Consider the following 24051-nt stretch of genomic DNA (forward strand, 5'->3'; position numbering starts at 1 on the left):
ATTTATTGCGAGTTTTTTTTTTTTAATCCAGTGTTTTCAGTTCTGATTTTTTTTAAAGATTTTTTAAAATGAAAATCCACTTAATATTAGCTATACATTCAATGGCACTCTTCTCTAAAACAGTGAATATACAGTTATATGACAGTTACATGTAATTACATTGTCTGCAAATGCATTAAACCCATAGAATATAGTAATATTATGGCAAATATGAAAAATTCATTATAGTGTTATATTTCGTCTCCAAATCTTAAGTATAGGTTTAGGTAATAGTGCATCTGACCTATATCTAAATAGTTTTGTCTTAAACCATAAGAGATATATATATATATATATATCTCAATCCAAGTACACAATATATATAGGCCTATATGACCACATGAATTTTAAGAATCATATGCTTTTTTGTTTGTTTAGATAAATCGTTCGCATGGCAGCGGCGGTGGCAGCAACAATAAATTTACGCCTTCTTTCTTTGCGTGAACATTTGGGTGGTGTTATGCAAATCTTCCCACATCGTGACGTAGACATGTGGGGGCTTGTTTAAACGAGGCATTTTAGGAGGGCATGGACGAGTCTTAACTTTTATAAAGAATATCTCTTTGGGTTTGAGACTTTAGTCTTTGCAACTTTAGGGATCTTATCTATTCACGAACAGCTTGTAACACTCCAAAGAGAAAGGAAAACTTGAAATCGCATCATATGACCCCTTTAAAATACATTTACAGTTCCCCCAAAATTCAAGGTAAGGGTGCAAAAATGCCCTCCTATGACTTTTATGTGTCTTTTATATTTGCATCATTTGATATAGTTAATATCACACGAAGAGTGACGTTTTCCTCAAAATTTCAGCACGATTGCAAATGTGATATTGATTTGATGAACAGCTCAATAATCAAGAAGTTAATATTAGGGGACTTACTTTTTAGACACAAGTTCCTGTTTTTGTTCTATTTCATCAACGAAAATAGTTTCAAACAAAGCCACAGCAGAAATGTTTTGCGTCTTTGAGCAACACGACTGTTTCGTTACTGAATCAATCAGCCGTTTGAACAAATCTTTTGAATGAATGACTCAATGACTCACTCATGCAGTGATTTGCCGCCACCTACTGGCGATTTTAGGTTTACATTATATTTTCCCCCTCCCCCCAAAATCATTTCAAATATCAGTATTCAACATGTTTGTTGTTGTTGTTTTAACAACATTATTTATGCATTTGTAACTGCAGGTTAAATGCATTCATGTCCTGCATTTAAGTCTGTGTAAATGCATCTAAATTCATTTACACAGACTTAAATGCAGGCCATGAATGCATATACTTCAGTTCAGATGCAGATTCTGTGCCACCTTTGCATTGCAAACACAAATGTTTTTGATCCTGATTTCATTTGATTGGTTAGTAACAGCCTTATAGTGTCTTACTATTAAAATTGATTGATTAAAGAATTTGACAAAAGATGATGCATACATTTGATTAGGTTAGAAGAAATGAGCCTTATAAAGGTAAAAAAATCAATTTAAACCTATTGGAAAAGTTAATTTCTCAGCAAAATATCATCTAATTATCACTATCAACAAAATTCCAGAAAATATTGATATCATTTTGTCATTATCACACACCCCTACTAGGATGCCTGTCTCATGTTTATTATTATTATTATTTTTTAAATCCAAAACTCCATATGGTGATTTGGCAGTATTCTCACATTAAATCATTTTAATTAGTTAGTTTTTTTGTTTGTTTGTTTGTTTTCTCAACATGAATATAGCCTTTGCTGATGTAAATTCATTATTTATTAAAATCCCCACAATCCAAAAACAGTGTTTTAATACAAGTGTAAAATTTAATATGATGCTTAAACATAACTAATAAAAATGTGATATGAAACCAATAAGGTGTCAGGAAATAATTATGACTGGTAACTTTTGTCAATTCACCAACTGTTGGTATGTAAAAATTAATTTTTAGCCCTGTGTGTTAATAAATAGATCTCTCTGCATTTTTTTTTAATCGTGTGTTTGATTGTCAAATTGTCTCACTGGTTTGCCAGCTGTTGTCTGGCTCTCATGTGTGTCTGAGAACACTCTCAGCGTGGCTCTCAGCTGTAGTGCTCAGGATCGTGACTCACAGGAAGTTCTTCTCAGAGTGTTTGTGTTTGTGTGCACATGATTATGTGTCATCTCAGGTCAGCTGGTTGTCAATACAATCCAATGGTATAACAGCTGTTATTGGGCCTCACACAATCCTTACTGTACTACACACACACACACACACACACACACTTAGCGTGTGATCTCTGTGTGTGTGCAGGAGAGCAGCAGTTATCCAGGCAGGACTAAAGATCAGGATGGAGAAGGAAGATCTGAAGATTGTCAACAAGGGTTTGGAGGATGAGATGGTATGTTTCTCCTTCTGTTTTTTTGCCTTTTTTTCTCTTATAAGGCACATGAGCTGATTTTCTTTCTGTCCAGGAGCTGAGTGGGTATCGGCTGTGCCGATGGAAGCTGGTTCTGGTGGGTTTGGGTGGTCTCTGTACAGGCAGTTTTCTCTTCCTTCTGCTCTATTGGATGCCTGAATGGTGTGTGAAGGCCACCTGCACACGGACCACCGTCAGAGACGCAGACGTCGCCCTCTTACGAAGCACTGTATGTATTAAACCTCAAGAAAACTTTTTGGGCTCTCTTACACCTCGCATATTAACATGTCTTGTGCATCCGGATATGCTTAGATATTTTGGATCAGTTGATAATTAATTTTCAGATATTGGCTATAAACTGATAAATGGTCAATTTTAAAATTCTATGCTATTTTGTATAATTTTTGGACACCATATAAATAGGGTTGGAAAGATTACTTTGGAAATGTAATAGGTTACAGATTACAAGTTACCCTATATAAAATGTAATGAGTATTGTAACTATTTCAGTTACTTTGTTAATGTAACTAATTACATTTGACTACTTTTTGATTACTTTTCTAAATTTCTAATGAATGTTTTTAACTGTTAATCATTTTGAAACATTTAAGGCAGACAGGATTAACCAGAGGTACTCAACACTGATCACTGTCAGACTTTCAAAATCCTTCATCACTTAAATTAAGATTGTAATAATTGAATTTTAGAGCACAGCCACCACAAAATCAGACTTACTTTGAGATCATTCTGAGGTTAAATACAGATTTAAAATCATAAGATATAGTTTAATAGTTATGATACTGTTTTTGAAATCAAATCTTTGCATAGCTATGACCGGAAACACAGGCATCTAACAATGCCTTTGAAAAACAGTTAATCTTAAAAAAATAAAGCATATACATAAATCCAAATAGGAAATTAAACAGTTATTGAATATGTCCTATTCTGTGTCCTAAACTAGTGAATCATTGGTGTCTCATATTTTAGAGCAGTCAATGCAATTCGGGAAAGAAATCATTCAAATCTGTATGTGTGAAATATTCAGATGTAACCCACTTAGTAATCGTTAACATTTTCATAAGTAACTAATTTAATTACACATTTTTTCTCAATAATTGTAACTCATTAGTTATTTATTTTGCATTTAAAATTACATAATTCCGTTACATGTAACTAGTTACTCCTCAACACTGTATATACACTATTTTGTATATTATACACACTATACATTTTTATTCTATTTTTTGTTCTGTTTTATAAATATGATTAAATTTTAAAATATTAGTTTAATAAAAAGACAGTAATTTCCCTAAACAATGAATAAATAAATTGAATGCACTAATGAATTATGTATAGTAAAACTTTACAAAAATTGTTTTCATGTTAATACAAGTATTAAATGCGCCTTTGCGTGAAATTTCACACCTTTTGCTTTGTCAGTGCACATCTTTTGCCTGATTTCATATAGGAGAGTTTAATAACACTAAATATTTCAAATGCTTCACCTTTATATTTTTTAGGATTTTAGTATTAAGACTTAATAGACTTTAAGAATTACATAATGCTTCAGATGTCCTGTTGTTCAGTGGTAGATAACCCTCAACTCTGAGCCAGATAATTTGTGAGTGGCTGCCAGTCATAATTATAGTGCAGTGTAAGTCACTTGAAACACCCTTTTTTTTTTTAGCCAATCATCACTTCGGAGTTCTTTAATGTTTCACAGTTTGGGTACCATTACAATGCTAAGTTTTCTAATTTGTCTGCAACGTTTTTTTCATTAAGATGTGTATGGAACGATATTCCGGACAATTTTCAAAAGGAATTGCAAATTGTATTTTCAATTGCGTTTTCCATATGTGGACGCATAAATTGTGACATAATCCAAATGCAATTGCAAATCCTGCATTACCGTTTGCATTTTCGCTTTCGCGAGCTGTAAATAGTGAGAGATCTTGAGGCAGGCGCAACGATTTGGTGCCACGTACGGGACGTGAACTCCATAACGGATTAAAACTGTTGAATAAAATATAAAGTAAGGTGGAAAATAAGTATAGATTTGCACTGTTTGTTTAAGTGCATCAAGTGGAGTGCAAACGGTAAAAGGTTTTGAGGCAGGTGTGACACGCTCTCTATTACGGATTAAAAGTGTAAGTGAGTGGGAAGTACAGTTGCAAATGGACTTTGCTTTTTCATTTGAAATTTGGCAGTCACTGTGCGTTCGCGAAAGCAAAAATGCAAACGGTAATGCAGGATTTGCAATTGCATTTGGATTGTCACAATTTATGCGTCCACATATTGAAAACGCAATTGAAAATACAATTTGCTATTCTATTTGAAAATTGTCCGGAATATCATTCCATAGATGTGTTTGCGTATAAGCTGTTTCTGTGTTTGTCCATAGGACGAATTCAAGCGCTGGTTTCGAGCGAGGATTCGGATAATGCTGGCCCCTGGGAAGGACCCTTACGACAACCTGGCCTCTCAAATTACCTCCCCTCAGGCCAATGACCACGCCCTCAACCCCTCTGACTCCGCCCCTGGGAAAATCACCTGGAATCCAGAGGACCAGCATGTGCCGGTATCATCTGCATCAAATCCATCCCATCCTTTCCATATAGTTCAATTCTGCATTTCCACAAATTCTGGTATTTGCAAACCATATAGTTAGACTTCATCGGTGAGTGGGTAAATATCTTTTTCTTTCTCTTTTGTATTACAGAGACGTTATTTTACCCTCCACAGCACTAAATACTTTTGGAACGACTCCATTCAGAACTTTGAAGTATTGAAGTAAGAAAACATACACGTTTATAATCTGAATCTGATGATTTGTGTAAATTCTGCTCTGTGAATCCCTAAAACTTCACTGTTCTACAGAGGCCTGGAAGATCTGAGCATGACCTGCTCATCCGTTCACTCAAAGCACAGCGCCGGGCTCAACAAAAACCAGCAGGAGTACAGGTGAAACCTTTGAATTTGTCGTGTTTAGCTGATGCTGCTTCTGGAATTGAATGTTGATTGCTGGTCTCAACAATAAAGTTGGCTTGTTGGTCAGTGTAATTTTGTTTCCTTTTTTTTTTTTTAGGAGATTTTTTTTCGGACTGAATGAAATAGACGTGAAAGTGCCTTCTCTTTTCAAGCTGCTAATTAAGGAGGTACGAGTGAAATGTGAAACTGACCCCGGCTGGAGAACAGCGTGACACAACACTGCTGACGCTGCTGTGGTGAATGTCTTCTCAGAAACTTGAAATAAAGGAACTGATGTCTCTATCTTTCTCTCTTTTTCTCAGGTCCTCAATCCTTTCTACATCTTCCAGCTCTTCAGTGTTATCCTGTGGTGTACTGATGAATACTATTACTACGCAATGGCCATAGTCGTCATGTCAGTCATATCAATAGCTACCTCTCTCTACACTATTAAAAAGGTAAGCAGTAAAACCGTTTAAAACGGCATTCACATTTTATTTACATGCTGCTGTATTTTGAGTGGAATGGAATAGTTAGTAATATAGGGCAGAACTTCTAAGTGTTCTCATCTCGTGCAGCAGAAGTAGAAGTGGTTCAGTCAAAACGCTGCATTATAACTACATGGGAGGATAATATATGAGCTGTAGGTTTCTGACATGTTGCAAGCTTTATTTAACATCACAACCGACAACATACGGAATACTCGGAGTCAGATACGCAAATGATTATATTTTGACGACACTAAAGGGAAATAACCTGATTTATTAATAAAGTCATGTAAACACAGCTTACTTGCGTCGTCAGGTTACTGATGTGCATGTAAACTGGTTATTTTAATAAGCTGATATTTATGAGTTATCAGCTTACTGGTGTGCATGTAAACGTGCTCATTGATTATTTTTGGCTAGTAACTGATTAATGGCTTGTTAAAATTGTATGCTATTCTGTATACTATACAAAGTATTTGTATTTGTACAAAATAGACGTACATGGTATTTTATATAGTTTATTATACATAGTATGAATTTTGTATTTTGTGCTATTTTAAATATTATTAAAATAAATACATTTACAATTTTGGCCTTTGTTAACCAATTAATAACCAATAATATATGTACAAAAATTAAATTTTGTATAAAATGGAACATAATTATTACTATACATACTATAATTTAGCATTCTACACTATTTTAAATGTAGTATTATTAAGTATTTTTATATGTATATACATGTATGTATGTGTGTATGTATATGTAAATAAATACATTTCAAGTTTTGGCCTTAATTAACCGATTAATGACCTATATTAAAATTCTTTACTATTTTGTATAATATACCACGTATTTATGATATACTTTACTTATTGTAAGTTTTGTATTCTATTTTAGTATAGTAAATGTTTATTTAAATGTAATAATTAAATATGTAAATACTTTATTAATAAGACAGGGAAAATACAAATTGGATGAATAAACTATAATAAATATAATATCACAATTAATTAAACATAATAATAATAATAATAATAATAATAATAAAATGTTTAAAGACTGAAGTCAAATAAATAAATAAATAATCAGTCATTTTCTAAGCAAAAGTTTTTACATTTTAATGAAATTTTCTTGTTTTAGAATAACAAACACTGATGAATCATGCATAATAAAACTAAAGACATTTACTGTAACATTGTAAAACTAATATGGCCATTTTGATTCTTATTATTTCTACAAATAGATCAGTATAATGTTGTATTTTAGAGTTATCAAGCATATGGGCGTATCCAAGGTTAGAGTTGATGCTAAATTACTGATTGCATAACTGAGGTCTGTTATCAGTTAATGTGTTTATTTTTATATGCCTATTAGGTTATCTGTGCTGCCTGGTCAGGAGAATGTTTATTTGTGCTTCACATGAACTTTTTTGTTTTACAGCAATATGTAATGCTACACGACATGGTGGCAGCACACAGTACTGTTCGAGTTACAGTCTACAGGGGCGAAAACGGTACGGCTCAGAGTGAGGAATATGCTTTTGCAGTACATTTAAGTATATTTGTAATGACGGCACTGCTGCAGGTCTGGATTGCCTGCATCAGGGAGCCTGGGCGCAGTGGCCAAAGTCACGATGAGTCAGCACTCCTGTGCAAGGAAGCATGGGTAATAAGTGATCTGCTGAGACAGACTGGTTTTATTTCACCGCTCTCTCTTTGTCTTCTGTTTTTGCTGTACAGAAACAGAGGAAGCCCTGTCCACAGACTTGGTCCCCGGCGATGTCATCGTCATCCCCAGCAACGGGATCGTCATGCCCTGTGATGCAGTGCTCATCTGTGGAACCTGCATTGTTAATGAGAGCATGCTTACAGGTGATTGGCTGCATCCAAATGCGATGTCATAGAAGTTGATTAGAGAGGGGCGATTTGGGGGAAAATCATATATTCCTAATGATTGCTCAGAAATAGTCCAACTATATGAAACCTATCCAACTTATTTTTCATCGCAGAAGTAAGCCGTTTTCTGTGAATGTGCGAGACTTCCGGTTCATTAGCCGCTGTGGGGAAATAACGAGAAGAATAAAGTGCAGTAAACTGTAAAACTGTTTTCATAATTAAGATAATGCATTAAAATAATATGGTAAAAAAAACACCAGTTTGCAGTATCAAGTAGCAAAACGAACTGTTCTGTACAGCCAAAAATGCCGGATGACACCGGTAGCCCAGACACATTCAATTTATAAATGGCTGTGCCCACTATTACTGAAAAAATAAGGTAGATATTTCTTTCTTTCTAAACAACATGAATATTACTCTGAAAAGTTTTCAAACAAAATAAACTAATTTTACTTGCATAAACTTTCACTTTTAGGTGAAAAAAAGTCATTAATTTTCTTGCTACATTTCAAGTAACATTTCAACTTGGATTTTTCAACTACATGTGATTCAACTTCTAAATACCCCACATCATTAGGCACATATTAAACATCCAAAAAATCATAATTTCCCACCTCGGGCATTAAAGACCTTTCATTATTTTCATTTTTTTTTTTTCAGTTTTAGACACCTTTTTTTCTTAGCCCCATAACGGACAAAATGGGATTGGTTTAAAAAGGATTTTACACAGAAATTGTTATAAAACAAACATGTACCTACTGCTCATGTGTCCCTGATAACTAGGGGTTGCACCGACTAGTCGACTTCAATGCTCTGCCATGACGCTTTAAGCTTGACGTCGACTAGTCGCTGGTCCTATAGAGGGCGCAACAGGATAAGAAATCTTTGAAGGACTTCCACATTTACGCTCCGTTTCCAAACAGTTCAAATGACAAATAAATGCATACTCTGAAAGCGCTCCACAAGACATGTGTGATTATATTACTGGATGCTCGAAATTGACCGGGAGAATGCACGTTTTAAACAGCTTATTGTACAGGTTAAGTTAATCGCCGTTCTAATCTAATGTGCTGCTGCACTGTAATGCACACATATTACAGACAGTAGCTCGTACATCACGCTCAGATCGCGCGCACACAGAACCATTCAGCGCGGAAATGTATTGTCAACACTGTTCTGTGATTTCTCAATAAGATAGCTTAGAAACTGAAAAGTTCAAGCATATATTTCTTAATAACTAAATCCCACAGCTTCACTACTAGTAGAGAGACGCTGCCAGGTAGAATTAATTCACACACGCAGTCGCTCTCACTAATGCATTCATATGAATGTAATCTTTACTGTGCTACTTTATCTGTATCTGATTTAGGACGAGCAGAAATCTGTGAGAAATATAATGACCTAAAGACAAAAGAACTGATAAAAATTAGCTGTCATAGGAGCAATAGCCATGTGGGCAGCACTGTGTCATATGCCATAGCTGTGCACAAGGTGTTTGTCACAGCTCCAGACTTATTTGTTCATTAATGAAGTCATCAGCGACTAGTCGACTTCGACTCGACTTTCATCACATAAAAGTCAACTTTAAAAAATCAGAAGTCGTTCAACCCCTACTGATAACAATATAATGATAACAAATGTCATATTTTATCAAATTATCATAATTTTCAAATTTTTATAGGACTGAAGCTAAAAATACACACATTGTTGATGAATATACTGTATGTCAGACGAACCATTGCAGCAAGTACGGTCTCTTTATTTTTGTAAAAAAATATTTTTAATTTAAAATGAACTAAAACCACAATTTAATTGTTTTAGCCCTTAACGTCAGATGGTAATCAGCAAGAAATACTTTTGTTCTTAATTGCCTTCCCTATAATTTTCTAAAAATATTAATGTGACAAGGTGGTTGAAGACTGTAACATTTGAAGGGATACATTGCCTTAAATTAAAATTTTTGGTTTTGTTTCTGTATCATATTGTCCTCTTGTTTCTGGGTCAACATATCTCCATGGCCAACATCGTCTTTCTGCTGCAAATGTGGGTGCAATTTCTGATGTATGATGCTTGTCAAAGTTTAAGTGGACATATTACATCAAAAATTCTATTTAAAACAAAAATATGAGTTGTCATGATTTTGGAGTATATATATTTACTGAAACCATGACTATTTTATATTTTTTCATTAAAATTCTTAATAAATGAGACAGATAACTAAACTCTGTCACAAGTTTACAACCCTGTAACAATGAGAAATACATATATTTGTGATGGGGTTGTGGTTTTTCACTCAAAATGGCCAGTGCTCCTCATGTAGTGTAGGAGAGTAGACCATATATGGCAGCAATAAAATAAGTACATTGTATATACTTGTGTATTAAAATAAAATGTTGAAAAAGTAATAATTTTCCATCTTAATTTTATGTGACGGGGTTGAGTTGTTAAGCTTGACAGTACCCTCCCTGACTATAACATGCCTCAAAAGTATGAATCTACTAACCATTTTCTGCACCACTATTAAAGAGACCTGAAAGATGTCATTTCTGGTAAATGATGTCACATATGAGTGGAGTCTAAGTTATTATGGGAGTAGAATGGCTAGTGTGACGGGGCTGAGTTCAGACTGAGGACATAACTTTAAAGTCTGTTTTTTTTTTTTTAATAAAATAATTTGCATTTTTTTTTAGAAAAATATTTTTTACAAGAAAGGAACACAAATAAATGCTTACATTGTTGCCAAAAATCACAGACACTTTGCACATTTTGTTAATAATTTTCTAAGTACAAACTCAGTGAAGTGCCTCAGGGACATGACAAAATGCTTGGTTTAAGATAGATATAAGACATTATTTAATGCTAAAAATATTCAAATGCAATAATTATTTTTATTCATTATAATGGGCATCCCAAAGTTTTGCGAAAAGCTTCTAACAAATCATTTTGGTGAACCACCACTTTAGAAACTCTGGGGGACTGAAATATTACCGAATCCCAGGAATTAAAAAAAGTGATTAATTTTTCTTGCTGCAATGGTTCGTCAATAGACATATACAGTATATTCATCAACAAAATTGTGAGAGATATGAAGAAAAATATATTTTACAAACGTTTTTGACACTAATGTAACTTCACTTTTTGTAAAATTGTCTATTTTTGACACCTAATGGAGTCAAATTTTTAAATTAAAATAAATAAATAAATAATGCTTTTTATGATTAAGTTAATGCATGTATTCATTTCCAGTAAGATTTTGTTTACTTGAGCTTTCTTCTCTGAAAACTGTTTTTATTTCATGTGCTAATGTTACAGATTTCATGTTTATGTTGTGCTTTGTCATTATTAATGGCTATTATTGTCATTTAAGTTTTTTTTTGCTTTTGCTTGAGCATATTGTTATTGTGAATAAAATAAAGATATGTATGTCTCAAAGTGTTTGTGTTCTCTTCTCTCATTTCATATATTCAGGTGAGAGTGTTCCAGTCACAAAGACTGACCTTCCAAACCCTCAACGGGACAAGAAGGGTGGGGATGGAGACGAGATCTACAGCACAGAGGAACACAAGAGACACACACTCTTCTGTGGCACAAACGTCATACAGACCCGCTACTACACGGGAGAAATGGTCAAAGCCGTGGTGGTCCGCACAGGTTAGAAGCCAGAACTACTTCCAACTACATTTTAAGCAACATTTTACATACTTTGTCTGCCACCTTTTTGTCACTGAAGTTGTCTTTTAATGTATTGTGGGATTTATCTGATGCTGCCTTGAGTTTGCACTAAAAGTTACCTTAGTAGGCAGCATATCTGCTAGGGTTGAGTATCGTTTTTTTTTTTTTTTTTTCGATACCGTTGATCGATACTTTTAAAAAGGTTCCGGGGCCTAAATGGTGCCTGAACCCATACTTATTAAAAAATAAATAAATAAAAATGATGGATTGGCCATTAGCACTATTAACACATGATGTCTGTTTCATTCATACTGGACGCCAGAGGGCGCCCTCGCACAAATATACAGATTTCAAGTGATTTGTCAAATATTGTTTCTATATATACAATCAACATCTTAAAATTGATAGTTTTATATTTTGCCATCGTTTTTAATGCATCGTTTAACATAGTTTTTAGTAGGGTTGGGTATCGTTTTTTTTTTTTTTCGATACCGTTGTCAAATCGATACTTTTAAAATGGTTCAGGTGCCTGAACCGATACTTAATAAAAAATAAATAAATACAAATTCCCCCCAAAAATGATGGATTGGCGGGGTTCGTGGGTGGGGCTTCACCTAACTATACGTTGCAAGGTTTTTTTGTTTGTTTGCTTATTTTGTTTTTATAATAAATACAAAAAAAAACAAGTAGAAGGAATAGAAAAAGAATAGGGAATGCTAGTGTTAGAGGGTCATTTTTAAATAAAAATAAAACAATTCAATAGAACAGAAAAAGAACAGATTATGCTAGTGGTAGAAGGTCATTATTTATAATAAATAAAAAGAAAATAAGTGGAAAGAATAGAGAATGCTAGTGTTAGAGGTTCTTATTTCTTTATAAATAAAACAAGTAGTTAGAATAGAAATAGAATAGAAAGTGCAAATGTTAGAGGGTCAAGTTTTTTAATAATAAAAAAACAAGCAGATAGAATTAAATGTAGCATTAGAATAGAGAGTGCTAGAGTTAGAGGGTCAAATGAAGATGAAAGAGATGTGTTTTCAGCCGTTTCTTGAAAATATTAAGGACTCTTGGATTGAGCTGGGCAGGTCATTCCACCAGGACGGAACAGTTAATGTAGAAGTCCATGAAAGTTTTATCATAGGTAGAATGCAAAATGTTTCAATACAAGCATTTCAGTCAAATGTAATTTATGCAATATTTCAAACATTTAACCCGCTTGGGAAAATCAACCCATGGCAACAGTTTAAAAGTAACCCAATTCTGTGGAAAAAACGCGGACTTGGCAACCCTGCATCCAACAAGAGCTGCAGGAGTCAGATTTGACTGATCACAGGTCGAGAATAAGAAGAGATGACTGACAAGACCATGCTGGAGTATTTGCTGCTCAACTAAAGAAGTGGACACGAAAATTGCGGGAGCGAAACATATGTTGCGGGAGCAGGTGGCAATGGTCAAAGATTCAGCGGGAGTGGGATTAAGAAAACAGCCGAATCCCGGACATTTTGGGCAAATATCTGCTTGGCTGATGCTTTAAAATACTGCCTACATAGACAGCTGACTAGGTTTTGTAACAGAGCCCATAGTTACAATTTCATTTATATATTTTTTTTTCTTTTCTAGGTTTCAGCACTGCTAAAGGGCAGCTCATCCGCTCTATCCTGTACCCCAAACCCACAGATTTTAAGCTGTACCGGGACGCCTACCTGTTCCTGCTGTGCCTGGTGGCCGTTGCCAGCGTCGTCTTTGTCTATTCTTTGGTCATGAAAATCATAAATCAGGTTTTTATCTGTCTTTACTGTCTTTAAAGGAACAGCAGCATTTTTGTGACCTCAATCCCACTTGCATGTACAGGTGCATCTCAAAAAATTAGAATATCGTGAAAAAGTTCATTTTTTTGTAACTTATTTCAACAGCTCATGAAAGACAAAAATCTAGTATCTCAAAATATTAGAATATTTCCTAAGATCAATAAAAAAAAAAAGGATTTGCAAAACAGTTCTTTAAAGTATGTTCATTTCTGCAAAAGAGGACTTTGGACCACTGAGGAACAGTCCAGCTCTTTTTCTCCTTAGCCCAGGTAAGATGCTTCTGAAGATGTTTCTGTTTCAGAAGAGGCTTGGTAGCCCTTTTCCTGAAGACGTCTGAGCGTGGTGACTCTTGATGCACTGACTCCAGCTTCAGTCCTCTCCTTGTGAAGCTCTCCCAAGTGTTTGAATCGGCTTTGCTTGACAGTATTCTAAAGCATGCGGTCATCCCTGTTGTGCACCTTTTCCTACCCAATTTCTTCCTTCCAGTCAACTTTCCATTTAAGATGCTTTGATACAGCAGTCTTTGAACAGCCACCCCTTTCAGTAATGACCTTCTGTGACTTACCCTCTTTGTGGAGGGTGCCAATGATCGTCTTCTGGACCATTGCCAAGTCAGCAGTCTTCCCCATTATTGTGGTTTTAAAGAACAAGAGATACCCGGAATTTATATTGAAGGGATGGTCATTTAATGAAACTCAAATGTAAAAAAAAAAAAAACGTTTGAAATGTTTTACTCTCATATAAACTTTTGAATGGGGTCGTTTTTATAGATTCAACTATTGTTTTCTCTTGTGGACTGTATGTAAACATCTTATATGTCAAATATCTTATTCAGGTCAGTACTAAATAAACAATAACATGCCTATTGTATGATCCCTCTTAATTTTGGTAAAATAATTAATATTTTGCAGTTTCTGAAAGGGGAATGTAAACGTTTTACCTCAACTGTAAGTTATAGATCACAATTTGCGTATATAGGATGTAGCTTTGAGCAGAATTTTAAATGTGAATTCTAGGAAAATGTGACCTGTTCAGTAAATCGAGTAAATATAGTGTGGAAAATGTGCGCTTCACTGGTATGGTGTGTATCCTGCAGGAACCAGTAAAGGAAATCATAGTCAAGTCTCTGGACATCATTACTATCACGGTGCCCCCTGCGCTGCCGGCAGCCATGACAGCGGGCATCGTCTATGCTCAGCGGCGCCTCAAGAAAGTCGGGATATTCTCCATCAGCCCACAAAGAATCAACATCTGTGGGCAGCTGAACCTGGTGTGCTTTGACAAGGTAAACATGGGAAACTGAAGTTTTCTTTTAGTGAAACCTGAATTAAACAGGAGTCAAATATTATGAATGTCTTTTAAAAACAACTTTCAGCACACACAAATTATCATGTAATCTGGTTATTTTTCATAAAACTAGGGTAAATTATGGTGACATTTTAGAACCTCATTGTCTAATATGCAGTATTAATTTTTAGGTAATCATTTAATCATTTATATATATATATATATTTTCATTTAACAGTTATGAAATATTTGATTATTAAACAATTTATTTACTTATTTAAAAATTACTATTGTTGGTTATAATATTAATAAAATTGATTATTTAATAAACTGTTTATTATTACGACTACTACTAATAATAATGTAAAACAGATTATTATTTTATAACAATTATTATAATTTTATAATTTATTCATTTAAAAAAAATATTACTCTGCATCATTTCAGACCGGCACCCTCACAGAAGATGGCTTGGACATGTGGGGAATTCAACGAGCAGAAGATGGCAGGTATGATCATAACTATAAAATAAAGATTAAATAGATTAACAGAACATTCTCAGTTGTTTTTGAATTCTCACTGCAGGCATTTAAGTGTCTTTTCTGACCAAAGAATCTCTCTTCCCTAGATTCCACCATTCGGAAGAAAAAGCAGACGATAAGAGCTTAGTAACAACCAAGTTTGTGTCCTGTATGGCCACCTGTCACTCCCTCACCAAGATTGAGGGTCAGCTCTCTGGAGATCCACTAGACCTCAAGATGTTCGAGGCCACAGGCTGGGTCAGTGTCTGCTGTGACAGGAGAACAGTTTTTAATGTTCTCATTCAAGTTTTGGAACAAGTTGTACTTGTTTTTATTTATTTTGGTGCCGCTCTGTCTATCTGTGGTCTTCAGATATTGGTGGAAGCTACAGAAGAGGAGACGGCTCACCACGACCGCATTGAACTCACTTACGTAAAACCACCCAATCAGCTTCTGCCACCACCAGTCATATCACCTGAACAGGACATGGTGAGCATTTCTCTGCTTATTACAATCCAAATTATTTGTTTTTAAAACATTGTTCTGATATCTTGCTGTTTCTTTCCAGGAACTGTCTGAACTCTATGAGCTCTCGGTATGTACAATGGCTATTATTTGTGTTTCATTTATGAATTTTATGGACATATATGGGTGTTTACATACTGTCTGTTCATTTTTTATGCTGCAGGCGTCATATATGATCGGTATCGTGCGGCAGTTCTCCTTCTCCTCTGCTCTGCAGAGAATGAGCGTGGTTGTCCGACAGATCGGAGAGAGACGCATGGACGCCTATCTAAAAGGAGCTCCAGAGGTTGTGGCAAGCCTGTGTAAGAAAGAAACAGGTTCGTGAAAAAAATCTGTCGGTTATTAATATCTTATCTTTTTTGAGTTTCAAATCAGTGTTGGATTGAAGCATTTTTTTTCTCACAATGCACCACAGTACCAGAGGATTTTGCAGAGGTTCTGGAGGACTACACCAAACAGGGCTTCCGGGTCATCGCGCTGGCACACAGACGGCTGGAATCCAAACTTACATTTCACAAAGTGCAGAACATTAACCGGTAAAGATGAAGCTTTTTTTTACTGGCACCTCAGTCAAAATTAAGGTCTTTTACAAATAAATTTACAATGTTATACTGGAACTTTTACCATGCTGTGCTCTGGTTTAATGTCAAACTATATTTGGTCTCTCTTCCTCTACAGGGATCAAATTGAGAAAAATATGGATTTTCTGGGCTTGATCATCATGCAGAACAAGCTGAAAACAGAAACTCCAGGTGTGCTGGAAGATCTACGACGTGCCAACATACGCACCGTTATGGTCACAGGTACAGAAAACTTGACTTCTGTGGTCTACATGTTCTACTGGTGTGTTTTTTTTTTCAGGCCTGCGTCCATGCCAGTTCAGAAAACCTGCGAGTTTAAAGTGCCCCTATTATGGGTAATGAAAGGTTCATATTTTGGTTTTGGGAGTCCCCAACAACGGGTTGACATGCATGCAAGGTCAAAAAACACTTTCATTGTCTTATAATGTGAATTTATTTTTACCTTATTTGCTCAAGGACTCCCAAACGATTCGCTCAATGATTCCTTTTTCCAAACCCCTCCCTTGCTTGACTCTAATGTGCGGTGATTGGTTCGATTGGTCTCATTTGCATTTCATCTTGCCTGTAATGCCTGTTAAAGCAGCGTTTGTGAGCGTGCTGCCTTTGTGTACAGCGTTACCTGGGAAACCGCTATTTTAACCGCTCCAAAAGCAGCACTTAGTGGCAAAGAATGAATTTGTATTTTCATTCAGACCAAAGCGAAAAGACCAACAAGTGGGGGGGCAATATGCTAATGTTTCATGTTGACGTCAACATGAAACGACTTGGGATTCGTTTTAAAAACGACTCGTTTCAATGATTCAGAGTCGACTCTTTCTTTTGAGAGACAATAACTTTATACACGGTGCACTTTCAGATTTAAAACTTTGCAGGATGTTTTCATTCATTTAGAGCTGTGTTACACACCGCATGAAAGGTAATTTTCAAAAATCCATAATAGGGGCACTTTAATATAGTTCATGAATATTCTTTCCAAATGGTCAATTTAAATTTTCGAACATGGCTATTCACATATATTTTATGTAAAGTTATACAATACCATTCAAAAGATTTTATGTTTTTGAAGGAAAGTTTCTTGCTCATCAAGACTGCAAATAGTAATATTGTGAAATATGAACATTTTAAAGAACTGTTTTCTATTTTTATACATTTTAAAATAGAATATATTTGATATACTCTTTAATGAATAAAAAATTCAAAAGTACACAACATTTATTTGAAATGTAAATCTTTTGTAATTTTATAAATGTGTTTCTGTCGATTTAATGTGTCCTTGCTGATTAAAAGTATTAATTCCTTTACAAAAATACTTGCATACCAAACTTTTGAGCACTAGTGTACTGCATGTGCTGCCCATGATGTATACATTTTTTCCTCATAGTAGTTCTGTAGGTTTTCCTAAAAGGACATGTTTGATCTGTGTCCAACAAACCTGGTTCAGTTACTCCCTTCTTACCTTATTTATGTTAGTTCACCTGGTTAGCTTATCAGGAGCTGAATATGCCCATGTTGTTTGAAGATGGAAGGGAGTTTAGGGTGACCAGCCGCAGGCAGACAGGAGTCTGGGAGCTTTGTAGCTTAAATCATTAGGTATTCCTGGAATCTTGTCTAATAATGTTCTCAGCTCTCCAGATTACCAGCCAAGCGCTCCAAAGTTCAGACGAGGCTGAATGCAGCATTGTGAATGTAAGCAGATTGAGTTTGTACATGACCTACTCCTACAATCATGAGGAGCATTGGGTTATTGCCAGACACCAGCCATCATCTCTGTCCAGTGACTAATAAAAAAGTACCTTTGTACCAGTATATTGAATGGTCTAAAAGTCTCTGAATGGGATTTAAAAATCACTGTACCAAAGTATGTGGGGTTTTTTTGTAAGTTTTTTTTTTTTGTTTTCTTAAACTTTTCTTTGTCTCTTATGTAGGTGACAACATGCTGACTGCCATCTCTGTGGCACGAGACTGCGGCATGATTCAGCCACAAGACCGAGTCATTATTGCCGACGCTCTGCCCCCTAAAGACGGCCAGGCTGCCAAGATCACCTGGCACTATGCCGACAAACCCAGCAAACTCTCGAACAAGCCCACCAAACTAGAGGTCAGTGTGCCATCTACTGGCCAGACCCAGTCACTGCGGCTTTATGGGAATTAATGTTCTGGGTTAATACGGTTTGAGATCAGTCACCAGTATTTGTGGCACATTGACACAGTTTTCAGATACCTTTAGCAAAATCACTGTTACAGTAAGATACATGCAATGGAAGTACACATGTCCATGCAATATGCATTAAGCTATGGTAATCAGCAAAACAAATCTCAAGAAGCATTATCTTTAGCATCTCTCTGTACTTGTGTTCTTTGGCAGGAGATGGAGATTATTATGGAAGACGGGCATTCTGTGGATGAGATGAAAACTCCGGAACAGTATCATTTTGCCATGAGCGGCAAATCATTTGCTGTAATTACTGAGCATTTCCAGGACCTGCTACAGAAGGTACAAAAAAAAGTTTAAGATTTGTATACACATTGCTTATATTATATATATGTGATCCTGGACCACAAAACCAGTCATAAGGGTAAATTTTTTGAAATTGAGATTTATACATCATCTGAAAGCTGAATAAATAAGGTTTCCATTGATGTATGGTTTGTTAGCATAGGACAATATTTGGCCGAGATTCAACTATTTGAAAATCTGGAAGCTGAGGGTGCAAAAAAAATCTAAATATTGATAAAATTACCTTTGAAGTTGTCCAAATGAAGTTCTCAGCAATGCATATTACGAATCAAAAATTAAGTTCTGATATATTTACGGTAGGAAATTTACAAAATATCTTCATGGAACATGATCTTTACTTAATATCCTAATGATTTTTGTCATAAAAAAAAAATCGCTAATTTTGACCCATACAATGTATTGTTGGCTATTGCTACAAATATACTTGTGCTACTTATGACTGGTTTTGTAATCCAGGGTCACATATTTATTGTGATATTTATTGTGTTATGGTTGTTGGTGTAGCTGGTGCTTCATGGAACAGTGTTTGCAAGGATGGCACCTGACCAGAAGACTCAGCTTGTTGAGACATTAGAAAGTGTAGAGTGAGTATTAAACACACACACTCCATGAGAGCTCCATTTACATGTCTATTTAGAATAGTAATCATTGGTGTATACTTGGGGTTTTACAAAGTATTACTCAGAAGAAGTAGTAAACTACTAAGAAATAGTAAAACCCTTGCTAAACCTTTTGTCCCTCTCTCATTTCTGCAGCTATTTTGTTGGAATGTGTGGAGACGGAGCGAACGACTGTGGGGTGAGAGACCTTAAAATCTTATTTTCAAGGTTTATATGTGTCTTTTACGATTCTGAAAGTGTCATGTGCAGCTGATGTCTGTCTGTTTTGTCCTCAGGCACTGAAGAGAGCTCATGCTGGGATCTCCCTGTCAGAGCTGGAGGCTTCAGTGGCTTCTCCATTTACCTCCACAACTCCCAGCATCACCTGCGTGCCCAATCTGATCAGGTGTCCTAACTGCACCACAGCACAGCTCCGTTTCAAGCCATATCAAGAAAAATCATGTTTTCAAACTGAATTCATTGCACTACAGTAACTTTCAGGACTCAAAACATCTCCAGTCCAACAAAAGCATTTATAATAATATTACTAACATTTGATTTTTTGACATCAGAAACCCAAAAACATGTGACATCCTGCATTAACATGTTAACAAATCCTTTGGCTAAGGCGACACGATATATACATTTACAATAAATGCTGCTCCATATGAACTTACTTATAAAGAGACGCTTTAAGGGCTCCTTGTATTTTTTTTTTTTTTGACGGTATAATGTTAAAAATGAAGAAATGAAGACATAAATAAATGAAGCTTGGCTATGGCTGCTATTAGCCTTCATCTGGACAACCTGCTGTCATAATAATTATTATTTTGTTTAATATTTTTATTCAGTAATAAATCTAATAATAATAATCATTATTTTATATAGGCATATTGATATATAGTGATATTGTTAAATAAAATATACATTTTAAATAATAAATATTGAAATAACATTATATTTTACAAGACTATAAATAGGGCTATTTTAGAGCCCACCCAGTCACAGTAAAGTAATGAGGAAGTAGGATAGGCATGGCAAAACACACCCTGTTTAATTCGAAGGGCCAGCAAAAGAGTAGAAAATAATCATGCAAACAAATTATGACTCTTCTGTGTTTGATTAACTTAATGTGAGTAATTGAAGTTTGTGCCTAATGAACCACAGTGAGAAACAGGACATTTTGTCGATTGCTTGGTTTCTGTGGAAACTGGTTAGGATGCTGTATTAGTCTAAATGATGCTGGTGCACCTCAAATTGAATGTTTTGAAAATAAACCATTTGGAGTTGATGAGGGTGCTTGTTTGGACCTTCAACATTGTAGACAGCGTTTCCCAATGACACAAAATGTCCTGTTTTCTGAGAGTCTCACACATGTTGTTTCTCCACAGGGAGGGCAGAGCGGCTCTCATCACCTCCTTCTGTGTGTTTAAGTTCATGGCTCTGTACAGTATTATTCAATGCCTCAGTGTCGCCCTTCTCTACTCCGTAAGTTCCCCCGTCATTCACTGAACTACTTACTATAGTTATTGTAAATCTTTCTGTGCTTGTGAGTGACAGAAGGTCATTAGTTCATGCTGAGATTGCTTATACATATATATATTTCAGATTCGCAGTAACCTGGGAGACTTCCAGTTTCTCTTCATCGATATGGCTATCATTCTTTTAATTGTCTTCACTAGTGAGTATGATCTGTAATGTCTTTCTTGTTCAGCTTAAATTGATCTTAATGGCTGCAAACCTTTTCTTGAGAATAATATGCAATAGATGGAGTAAATATTCTGATTTCATGTTGTCAGAAAGCATTTAGATTGAACACTAAGACATTGAGCTCATGTAAACGGAGGTACGTTATTGATTATTTGTAAGTACATTTTCTATAATTTCTTTCATTTGCTCCCAGTGAGTTTGAATTCCGCATGGAAGGAGCTTGTCGCCCGAAGACCTCCCTCCGGTCTCGTCTCAGGTCCTCTCCTCTTCTCAGTTCTGACCCAGATTCTCATTTGCCTGGGTTTCCAGATCATGGCCTTCCTCTTGATCCAAGAATTGGACTGGTACTCTAAACCAGAGTGAGTACAGTGCAATAGTGGTACTGCAACACACTTAAACAGTCTTCATATTGTTTTCGTACTTAACCTTAATTGCATTAAAAAAAATCAGCTCCAGTCTTTTTTTGTTTTTGTTTTCTTTAATTCACAGTTTCTACAACTGCTCTGCTCCCCATCACATGGATAACTCCACTGAAGAAGAGCCTAAAGAAAGAATTATGAACGATGTGAATACCACACTCTTCTTCGTCTCCTCTTTTCAGTACCTCATTGTTGCCATTATTTTCTCCAAAGGAAAACCTTTCCGCCAGCCCAGCTACAAGAACTGTAAGGATGAACCTTTTTCAGCTTGATGCATTCACAGTGCAGTGTGACAAACTCACATTGCTCACTCACATTTAAAAAACACTTTTTTAAATTCTATTTAATGCATATGGAATTTCAAAGAAATTTACACATTTTGAACATTTCCCGTTGAATGTTATATAGATATAATGTTTGCAATCTATCTCTGCATCCTGATATTTTTGTGCAGTTAATTTAGGTATTTATTTAGATTTTTTTTTCTAGAATTAAAATGTAAGTGATGTCATGGTAATATATGTATATTGAAATTAAATAGTTCTTGTCTGACATTGTCTTGAAAACAGAGGAAACGCAAACCTGCTTTCACTTACTCTTCATTGACTGTGTTTCTGGTTGTCTGTTTGTTTGTTTGTTTTTTCCCTCTTCTTCTTCATTCAGGGCCGTTTGTCCTCTCTGCTTTAATTCTCATCGTTTTGCTGTTTTTCATCATGTTTGTCCCAATCTCTGGAATCTATGACTTTTTAGAGGTATGTTTGTTTCCTAATGATTGATTCTTTTAGAAACCGTACTATATGGCCTATGCTTTGAGTAATTATCACTCGGGCCCTTATAAACCTTAGACTGTTCAGAGTTCAATGTCTAAAGTTGAAAACAGTAGTGCTGCTTAATAATTTTCAGGATACATGATACTTTATTTTTTTCATTTTTCTTTGAATAGGAAGTTCAGAAGAACAACATTTATTTGAAATAGAAATCTTACATTATTAAATTTGATCAATTTAATGCATCCTAGCTGAAAGTATTAATTTCTTAAAACATCTTACTGACCTTTGATCGATAGTATATGTTTTAAGAAGTTCATTACATTGACGTTCTCCTCAGCTCGTATGTGTTCCTTTGAGCTGGCGTGTGTCTATGGTGCTCATCGTGCTGGGCAACACCCTAGTATCTGTCTTCATCGAGGTAAGTGGGAACATCAGGCTGTTACATCTGCCACATTATTTGTTGTGGATATTCACATATTAAAATAAACTTTTTTTTTTTGTTGTTAAAATCAAGGTTGGGAAATTGAATCATTATGTAGTTGTATTGCTAGCTCTTATATATATATATATTTGGGAATGTACAGTACTATATTATGGATGGTACTTTTTCTTATAGGATGTGACTCAGATGTAGTGGACCCTTCAGCCAGGGTCATAACACACTGCTCTTGCTGTAACCTAATTAAAACCCTTGTGTATTTGATGGGGATATACAGAAAAACACAAAAATAGGTTTGGGAATCAAAAAGCTGGTGCTTATTCAGAACCATTTCCATTTATATATATTTTTATATAACTATTTTTTTTATAACTATAGCTATGTAACAGTTTTATATAACTATAACAGGAAAACAAATTAAAAAAATTAATTTGTTCTCCTGAAAAACAGGAGAACAAATAAAAAATGGTTCTGTATACAAATATATATATATATATATATATATATGTAATACTTTTATGATTTTTCCATCAATTCAGAAACAATGAGTCTCAAACTCATCTCTCTAAAAAGGCAGTTATTTGTTGAAATTACTGAATTAATATCTGAACATTCGATTTTTGTTGTAATAAGTTGCTCTTTTTTTAAATAATTTTTATTATTTGTAATTCATATGATTAACTATTAAGCATTGCCTATAAATAAGTTCACTCAAATATAAATGTAATTCAGTTCAATATATGTATATGGTGTAACAATATTAAAATCAGTAGCTAACAGCACTAACAGAATCATTAATGAAAATAAGAAGCCAAAATTTCTTATGATTCCCATCCCTATACAGAAGTTAATTCCGCTCTGCTGAGGCTGATCCACAGGATAAGGAAACAGCATTAATATTGTACCCTGTACAGCCAGGCCATGTATTGTACAGCGTGTCTGATTCCATCAGCAGCTCCTTCTGCCTCTGAATCCCAAAGAAAGAGTCCAATTATTCTTGTCTTCTTTGGGCGAAAGCTCCTCACCCTGATTAAGAAATGCCAGCAATCATGGTAGTGGCATAGTGGCTGTTTGCTTCGCCTTTTAGATCCCGATGACTTCCTGGTGCTAACTACAGGTCACGCCGTTCTCTCTCACCTGTCAATCAGTAGAACACTAGACTACAACAAGCAATCAGTGGGGCTCTCTGTGATCTCGCTGTATGTTCATTGCCAATGAAATGATGACCTTTAGTGCAGAATAACGTAATTCTCTTGCCTCCACTGTTTTTCTTAAACTAACACGCAATCCAAAAAATCACTGCCCTTTCAAGAAATGTATTTAGTTTTGCAATTGACAAGGAAAAAGCAGAAACAAATGATGACCATAAATCTTTTGCTAGCCATGTGATCCGTAGCTTTCTTCATTCTTTCCGCCCTACTGCGATATT

At 35.3% G+C, this 24051-nt stretch overlaps 1 protein-coding gene across 1 annotated transcript in view; it reads left to right on the plus strand.

Moving 5' to 3' along the window:
* Positions 1-24051, plus strand: part of LOC107715810 (probable cation-transporting ATPase 13A3) — a 46074-nt gene that overhangs the window by 16277 nt on the left and 5746 nt on the right. Inside the window, exons 4-33 of the mRNA XM_016522018.1 lie at positions 2315-2402; positions 2476-2649; positions 4822-4998; positions 5140-5210; positions 5298-5381; positions 5506-5575; positions 5711-5845; positions 7319-7391; positions 7618-7749; positions 11242-11424; positions 13066-13223; positions 14350-14538; positions 14988-15049; positions 15169-15319; positions 15434-15550; positions 15630-15656; positions 15750-15903; positions 16002-16122; positions 16265-16389; positions 18093-18265; positions 18533-18661; positions 19190-19269; positions 19441-19483; positions 19581-19690; positions 20676-20772; positions 20893-20965; positions 21188-21353; positions 21484-21659; positions 22077-22165; positions 22521-22601. Coding sequence (XP_016377504.1) covers positions 2352-2402; positions 2476-2649; positions 4822-4998; positions 5140-5210; positions 5298-5381; positions 5506-5575; positions 5711-5845; positions 7319-7391; positions 7618-7749; positions 11242-11424; positions 13066-13223; positions 14350-14538; positions 14988-15049; positions 15169-15319; positions 15434-15550; positions 15630-15656; positions 15750-15903; positions 16002-16122; positions 16265-16389; positions 18093-18265; positions 18533-18661; positions 19190-19269; positions 19441-19483; positions 19581-19690; positions 20676-20772; positions 20893-20965; positions 21188-21353; positions 21484-21659; positions 22077-22165; positions 22521-22601 — 3471 coding nt within the window. The 5' untranslated portion in view covers positions 2315-2351. The remainder of the gene's footprint in view (positions 1-2314; positions 2403-2475; positions 2650-4821; positions 4999-5139; positions 5211-5297; positions 5382-5505; positions 5576-5710; positions 5846-7318; positions 7392-7617; positions 7750-11241; positions 11425-13065; positions 13224-14349; positions 14539-14987; positions 15050-15168; positions 15320-15433; positions 15551-15629; positions 15657-15749; positions 15904-16001; positions 16123-16264; positions 16390-18092; positions 18266-18532; positions 18662-19189; positions 19270-19440; positions 19484-19580; positions 19691-20675; positions 20773-20892; positions 20966-21187; positions 21354-21483; positions 21660-22076; positions 22166-22520; positions 22602-24051) is intronic.

The sequence above is a fragment of the Sinocyclocheilus rhinocerous genome, unplaced genomic scaffold (genome assembly GCF_001515625.1).
Source record: "Sinocyclocheilus rhinocerous isolate Xijiao unplaced genomic scaffold, SAMN03320098_v1.1 scaffold899, whole genome shotgun sequence".
NCBI classification, from domain to species: Eukaryota; Metazoa; Chordata; class Actinopteri; order Cypriniformes; family Cyprinidae; genus Sinocyclocheilus; species Sinocyclocheilus rhinocerous.